General features: G+C 35.0%; 1 protein-coding gene across 1 annotated transcript; it reads left to right on the top strand.

Moving 5' to 3' along the window:
* The first annotated feature begins 803 nt into the window (after window positions 1–803).
* LOC114177741 (uncharacterized) lies at window positions 804–5826 on the top strand. Its single transcript, XM_028063243.2, has 9 exons — window positions 804–1239; window positions 1553–1753; window positions 1826–1948; window positions 2051–2088; window positions 2189–2297; window positions 2384–4600; window positions 4775–4912; window positions 4994–5079; window positions 5259–5826. Exons 1-9 carry the CDS (start codon window positions 1171–1173, stop codon window positions 5509–5511), a joined length of 3234 nt encoding a protein of 1077 aa, XP_027919044.1. The 5' UTR covers window positions 804–1170; the 3' UTR covers window positions 5512–5826.
* Window positions 5827–8353: the final 2527 nt, after the last annotated feature.

The raw sequence follows: 8353 nt of genomic DNA, 5'->3' as shown, positions 1-8353 counted from the left end.
TTGGTTGAAGATGTTTTGACACATTTATCAGCATTAGCATCAAAGCTCTTATTCTTCTTCTTCTCATGTACCAAACTCAGAAGAAGCAAAAAAGAAAGTAACATTGTTATTTTCAAAAGGACAATTGCTAATTTTCCTGTGAAAAGTCATATTCCGACACTTGTACAATTCGATAAAGATGAAGAAAAATTCCACGGTTTAATCTTGCACGTGGTATTCTTTTTTAAAGTTTTCCAAGAACACCCACACAATCGCAATGTCTTCGAATTACTCAGCATGATTTTTTTTAGATATTAATCTTAGAAATTTTAGATTCAATGTCTCTAATTTATGAATTCATCTTCCATGGAAGAAAAGAGGGTAACTTGTGCATATAAACCCAGCAAAAATTGATTTTTTATTTTATTTTATTTAAAGATATGGTCACTATTCCAACGACCCACTTCAATAATTTCTTTTTTGTTTGGTTCGAAATTCCCTTTCATCCATCATTGTTAACAATGTAAAACAAATACCTCGCAGGAATGTGGAAAAACATTTTTTTTATATATCCCAGGGGCAGGTAAATTGTTACGATAATTTTAATATAAGGAAAAGAGACAACGTAGAAGACCATCATTATTCAACAATAATGACACCTCTCCTAAAACGAAGACCATATATACGGATTAATTATTGAATAAATTTTTTACCTCCTGTCAGAAAAACATATAGAGAGAGCGCAATACACATATTTATTTCTTGAAATGGAATAAAAATTTGATTAATAAAGTAAATAAAACACAGAAGGTTCGAATTAAATATTAAATTGTTAGAGGCATGTGTCACCTGGTTTCTTGAAAACTGTTCCAAAGACACAAGACAAGAACATCACGTAGGAGATGAGATCTACTGACTCTGTTTGCTTTCGATTTTTCGGAGGTCGCTCCACTCACTTTCCTTCCTTAACCGGTTTTCGTTTCAACGTCACTTCACTTCACCATTGTGTTCAGAACTGCTAAGACTGTGCTCAGCGAGCTTTTTCCACGTGGACCACCGGAGAAGCATTTTCCGGCGGTGTTGTGAGTTCCGGTTGATGACGTGGATTTCCGGTGAGCGAGATCTATCTGGGTTGTGGGATCAGTGACATGAGGAGCTGAGTCGGTGGAGTGGTGTGGCTTGTGAGCGAAGATGTTCAGATGGAGGAGTGAGAAACACAAAGTCAAAGCTGTTTTCAAACTCCACTTCCATGTCACCCAGGTAGTTAAACTTGGTTTCATTTCGCAATGAAAGTATTTTGTTGATTAAATTGGGCATTTTTATTCGTTTAATTTTGTAAGGGTTAATTTCTCATGGCGAACCAAAGTTCGAATTTCGCCAGAGAATGCCCACGTTCAGGATTGTTCCGCAAGGAAGATGAGATGAATGTGAGAACTGAAAAAGAAATATTTTGAGTTCATCTCTCTTGGTCCTGTTTGATTTTGATTTTGATGATGGGGGAGCAATGCAAGTGGGTTTGGCAATGAGAGGGTCAAACTGGAGATTTTGACTTTGTGGTTGGTGTGATTTTCAGATGGTGCAATCTGGGGTGGAATCTCTGGTGCTGTCTATAGTTCCAGGGGACATTGGAAAGGTAACTACGAGGTTAGAGAAAGCAGCAATTCGTGGTGGAGTTTGTAGATGGGAGAATCCTGTCTATGAAACAATCAAGCTTTTTCAGGAGCCTAAGACTGGGAAATTCAGTGAGAGAGTATATTATTTCGTGGTTTCAACGGTAAGGAGTTTGAAATTTTCTGTTTCTGGTTCCTTGTTATGTGTTTCAGATTGTGATCTGGTTTCTGTATAGGGGTTATCAAAAGTTAGCTCCTTTGGTGAAGTCTCTGTAGACTTTTCTGAGTACGCTGAGGCTACGAAACCCTCCACTGTCTCTCTTCCCATCAAGAATTCTCATTGTGAAGCAGTCTTGCATGTTAGTATTTGGTCTCTCCCTTTTTCTAATAACAAAGTTGTGTAGAATGTTTTTCACTGCAATGCTGATTTCTGTGATTCTGATTTGTTGCTTAATGGACAGGTGTCAATCCAGAGGCTGCAAGAAAACAATGATAAAAGGTAAGGTAGATTACTGTGGATATTTTTATTTTCAGGTTATAGAATTTGTCTCTAAATTGTTTCGGATGGTGAGTTTCTTCTTGTCAAATAACATTTGCAGACCGCAAGAGGATTGTGAAGGTACCGAACTAAAACCCAATGATAGAAGTTTGAGGACCTACTTGAGCAATGGAGAGATAGATGCAAGCTTGAAAAGTGATTCTTCTGAAGTAAGGTTTCACTCGTTGGGGCTAGAAGCCTAGGAATCACTTTGGCTTGTTTATAAAATCAAAACTAAATTTCTCTGTTTTCACAGGATGTGTCTGCCAAAGAAAATGGCAATGGAGCTGAATTGAGTGCTGATTGTAGGACATCCAGTGGATCTGACATTACAACGTTAAGTTCTGATGGAAGCTCTGGACTCGACACACCCAGAGAAGTAGGAGTGAGAAATGGTGGTGGCATCCACCCCAACAACAACGGTTTTGTTTCAGATGTTAGCCACACATCTGATTCCCAGAAACCTGCAATAAATGATATTCATCAGAGATCACACTGGGACTGGTCTGGTGGTTCAGAACACAGTTTGAGTACAGATGGGTCGACAAATAGTTCCCATCAAACATCTGATGTGGAAATTGGAAGACTCAAGGTTGAACTTGCTGCATTGACCAGGCAAGTGGATGTGTCAGACTTGGAACTGCAGACACTAAGGAAGCAAATTGTGAAGGAAAGCAAAAGAACACAGGAGCTCTCAAAGGAAATCATTTGCGTGAAAGAGGAAAGAGATGCACTCAAGGTTGAATGTGACAATCTCAGATCTTTTCATAAACGAATGGAGGATGCCAAATTGAGTAATAGGAAACCATTGGATAGTGGGGATCTTTGTACTCTTGTTGAAGAAATTAAACAAGAATTGAAGTATGAGAAGGAGCTGAACGCAAATCTTCAATTACAGTTAAAGAAGACACAAGAGTCGAACGCTGATCTAGTTCTTGCTGTGCAGGACCTGGATGAAATGCTGGAGCAGAAAAATAGGGAAATGTGTAGTCTTTCCAATAAGAACGAAGAGGGTAAAATCTCCCGTGAGTCCGAGGGAAAGCTCTCTAATTCTGAAACGGATGATGAACAGAAAGAGTTGGAAGAGCTGGTTAAGGAGCACAGCAATGCTCAGGAGACTCACCTACTTGAGCAAAAGATTATGGATCTCTATGGGGAAATAGAGATGTATAGGAGAGACAAAGATGAGTTAGAGATGCAGATGGAGCAGCTTGCACTAGATTATGAGATATTGAAACAGGAAAACCATGATATTGCATATAAGCTGGAACAGAGTGAACTTCAAGAACAATTAAAATTGCAGTATGAATGCTGTTCTCCTCCTGCTGTTGATGAAATCGATGCCCATATTCAGAATCTGGAAAACCAACTCAAGCAACAGTCAGAAGAACTCTCAAATTCTCTGGCTACGGTCAAGGATCTTGGAAACCAAATCAGCAGATTAGAGGAAGAATTGGAGAAACAAGCCCAAGGATTTGAAGCTGATCTAGATGCCGTGACACGTGCCAAAGTTGAGCAGGAGCAAAGAGCCATTCAAGCAGAAGAAGCTTTGCGAAGCACCAGACTTAAAAATGCTAACACTGCTGAGAGGCTTCAGGAAGAGTTTAGAAGGCTCTCAATGCAAATGGCGTCTACATTTGATGCCAACGAGAAAGCTGCCATGAGGGCATTGACAGAAGCAAGTGAACTTCGTGCACAGAAAAGACTAGTGGAAGCAATGCTGCACAAAGTCAGCGACGAGCTTCAGTCAGCCAAAGCTGATTATGAGGTAAAACTGGATGAACTTTCCGACAAAATAGACATGATGGCAGCTCAGAAACAACAGATGTTGTTGGAAATTGACGACAAGACCAAGCAGCTCGAAAATCAGAAGAAGCGTGAGGAACAAGTTAGTAGGGGTTTCTTTGAAGAGATCCAGATGCTAAAAGCTGAAAATGAAAGGCTTAAAGTGGAGATTTCATGCCTCTCTGAGAAAGTAGAACAAAAAGATATCTTAAGAAATGACTTGGAACTTGTGAAGAAATCGCTTGAGGAGTCTGAGGCTCGGTTGAATAGTAGAACAGTGGAAAGAAATGAGCTGGTGAGTGAAATTGCTCTGTTGAAAAAGGAAGCAGAAAGGTCATTTGATGAGCTAAACGGGATGAAGCATCTCAATGATGAAAAAGAGATTGAAACTAGAGTTTTGCAGTCAGAGTTAGAAGAACTCAGAGCTCAATACAGTGACTTGAAAAGAGCCTGTTTTGAGGATGAAGCTGAGAAAGAAAATCTAAGAAAACATGTTTTCCAGCTAAAGGGTGAACTTAAGAAGAAGGACGACGCATTAACCAACATAGAGAAGAGGTTCAAGGATAGCAATGGACGCACACAACTTTCAGATGGAACAAAACCCAATTTAAAGAACAAAAAAGGTGCTTCAAATCCTCAAAGTGCAAAAGAAATATCAAATCTGAGGGAGAAAATAAAAACTCTTGAGGTAATAACTTCACAAATCCCAGTAGTTTGAAGAGATAGATAGGATAGGTCCTTTGAGAAAAAAAAGTTTGATCCCCAAAACCTGATTCTTCTATTGGCCTGCATTTTCTTATGATAGTTTGTTTTTCTCTAGCATTTGAGGGAAGTATATTAACAAAAGAGTTATATATGGCAGGGCATGATAAAGTCCAAGGAAACTGCTTTGGAAATATCAGCTTCTTCATTTTTGGAGAAGGAAAGGGAGCTCCAATCCAAAATTGAGGAATTGGAAAACAAAGTAGAGGAATTCAATCAGAGCATTGCTTTGCAAAAGGTATACTTATTGCATTGTTGTTCTATAACCTTATTGGATCATATATCAGTAATAAATATAACTGTCTTACACATCAAACAGGTTGATGAGGATAAGGGTATTTCTACTTCAAATGATACTACAAGCGTGGCTGAGGAAAATGGTGTTGCATTGACATTGTTCAAGAGGTGTAGTACACATAATTTAACATCAGTTACGATTACATAGTGTATCTATGAGTGTGTTTAGAAAAAACCCATGAAGATGGGGGAATCACATTTGGAATATGTTACTAATAGTTTCTGAAAATCACATTGAAATGTTGTATTAATTTGTTTCATTATTGATCACTTTGTGTCCATTGCAGTAATTTATCTTTGGCGGGGAAAGAAGCAGAAAGATCCAGAATGGATGATGATGATAATGGAGATGGCAATCTTTGTGAAAGTTTAGCTGAATTATCGGTGTTGAAGGAAAGAAACAACTTAATGGAAAGTGAGCTTAAAGAGTTACAACAAAGATACTCAGAAATGAGTCTGAAATTTGCAGAGGTAGAAGGTGAAAGACAAAAGCTTGTTATGACTGTAAGAAACCTGAAGAATGCTCGGAAGGCTCAATGACTTGTTCAAGTTCATGGCTTGAAGGCACTGGAAAATGAAAACAGTATAAAGTGAATAAATTAATGTGTAGAATGGCAAGATAAATATGCATTTTCTTCCCCTTCTGAACCTAAATGCGTGCCATAAGGGCACCATTTTATAGAGTTATTCTAGCAGTTTGTGATGTTTTTAAGTGCTTCTTAGTTACCGATAGTGTTCATCAGTTTTTTCGTTGTATCTTTTTTTTTTTTTTTCTTATGCGTTCATATATTCATATTCTTTTATTGTATCCTTTAAATATATGATATAATACAAATTGGCATTTCTTTCATTGAATATTAATGTGTACACCTTTTTGTTTTGCATTTGCATTCATATTCTTTTATTGCATTGCATTCAAGTTAAAGTGTGACAAAAACGAGCATACTCACCAACGATTGTTACATGCGGTAAGAAAAAATGGACTGTGGTTTAATCTCATAACTATGATATAAGAATATCCAATCAATGATTAAATTATGAATAAAAGAAAAACTAAAATTTAAACCCAATTTATTTATTCCATCTACAATGATATTAGATTAGATAATAAAAAAAGAAAATTAAAAATTAAAAAAAAAAAAAACATAGGCAACCCCAGAAACACATTAAAGTTGCCCTTTTCAAGGATACCTACACTTCCGAATGTAAATTTTGTATTTTAGAATATATAATTCACAATATACTTTTTATTTTATATTTTAAAATGTGCATTCGAAAAACAAAAATTTATGGGACGTGCAGGTCGAAAGTATGAGAGTGCAAGAAGAAAACCTAGGTCAAGTTAGATGTATTGGGCCTTCTCACTCTCTTTGACATCCAGCCCACATATAAAAAGAGTTAGCATAAACAAAATACTTAGATATTTGTTCTCTTTTAGTCTCTCTCTCTTGCTAAGAGTAAGAAAAAAATCTTCAAGGATTTATAAACTTCTTTTCTCTTTCATTTTGAATTTTCTTCATTTCTTGTTAAATTCCCTTCTGTTGTAGCAGTCACTTGAATTTCAATACGTTTCTTGAATTGATTTATTTATAAAATTTGGTTTTGTACTCTTATTCCTTGTGTTTTTTGTGTTGAACGTTTTTCATTTTTACGACTTCACTACCCATAATTAGAAATAATATTTTACTTATATATTGAATGAAAATTTATTTTATGGTTATATAGATATAAATATCATATAGCCATTGGACATCACCACAGATAGGAATTTTTATTATCAAGACTTAGTCCTATGTAATTTCACTCAGAGACATTAAAGTTCTTAATTCTAAGATTACAAATTGTCGCAAAAGAATAATTAAGATTAAATAATCTTAAGCATTTAAATTTCAATAAATTATACAATCCGGTGAACAGTTAAAAATGGAATTAAATTAAAACATATTTTGGGAATTTTATGAAATTGATAGAAACCCTATCTTAGCAACTTTCTTACTTTCATAAGCTTATTTTCTAGCTGCAATTATTTGTGTGCTTTTTCTGAAAGAAAAACACTCTTCATTGCTAAATTTATTAATTTTAATAATTATCATTTCCTCTCAACCCATATATTCAAAACCATCTTTTATTTCACATCTATCAGAATTGTTTTTGTGAGTTCTACTGCAATTTGATCAAAGATTGTTATCCACACTTTGTATTTTTAATTCCTACTCATAATGATGTCGTACTCATCATCATCATCATCACATCAAAAACATAAGTTAATGATATAAATATATGATTTTTTTTATCAGCAAATATGGTATATATATGTGAATGATGTAATCTTAGAAACCATACATAGTAACACACTGTAATATATGATTAAATAAAAACGTGCCTATGTGGCTATATGCAGTGTATATCTCTCCCTATATATGCATGGTTAAATGCAGTGCACAGTGACATTGACTATAGCTATACGAATTTGACATCATAAGTTTCTTGGTTCTCATAATTCCATGGTTGTCATTGGTACAGTGTGAATCCACTTATATTATCCATGTAACCATGTGCATGTCGTGAAGCACGATTGTAACACCAAAAATCTCTAACTAAAAATAGAACGAACAATTTTTTTATGCTTCTCTTGTTCTCTCTTCTTGTCGCCTTCTTTCTCACCCATGTAGGATGTTGAATCACTGAATCTTTTTTCAAATGTCCCCATAACTTTTGGATAAAGACTCGTTCGTTAAACTTCATTAATAATGTGACGTATAAAAAAGAAAAGAAAAAACAAACTTCAATGTGTGGAAGGATGGCAACTGCAAAAAAATATCATATATCGTATAGTTGCCCACATTCCACATATGCTTTCATTTGTATTACTTGTTTATTTCATCAATTATTTCATATAGTACACAGTTGAATCAGTAAAGATTCTATTTCATCATCACATTATTAAAATGGAGATTTCTCACTCTCCTAACTACAAATATATATTGCATTATTTATTTATGCAACAAAAAAAAAATGGTTGAAACAAGCATCGTGCGTTATATGTTTTCCAAATTCCATTAATCTATCCAATTGCCAGTGGATGTTTGGCTTATTGCTATTGCTTTTTTCTTTCTATTTTGCTTTGTCATTTATTGGATAAGAAAAAAAGGGAAAATCTTGAAACTTTACACATAGTGGAAGCACATAGCCTCATGTTAAGAGTAAAACTTTATAATGATTAACTGAAAATTATAATACATATTAATCGTTAATTTTTGTTAGTGAAAAAGTTAATTTCACAATCTCATTCGTCTTCTCTTTCTAAATCCACCAAAATAATATTTTTTTTGATTAAATATGTTTTTATTTTTCAAGTTTGAGTGAAATTTGAGATTTGTCC

The sequence above is a fragment of the Vigna unguiculata genome, chromosome 3 (genome assembly GCF_037176805.1).
Source record: "Vigna unguiculata cultivar grain cowpea cultivar isolate G323 ecotype 2 chromosome 3, ASM3717680v1, whole genome shotgun sequence".
Lineage (NCBI taxonomy): Eukaryota > Viridiplantae > Streptophyta > Magnoliopsida > Fabales > Fabaceae > Vigna > Vigna unguiculata.
This window is presented reverse-complemented; position numbering and strand designations above follow the sequence as displayed.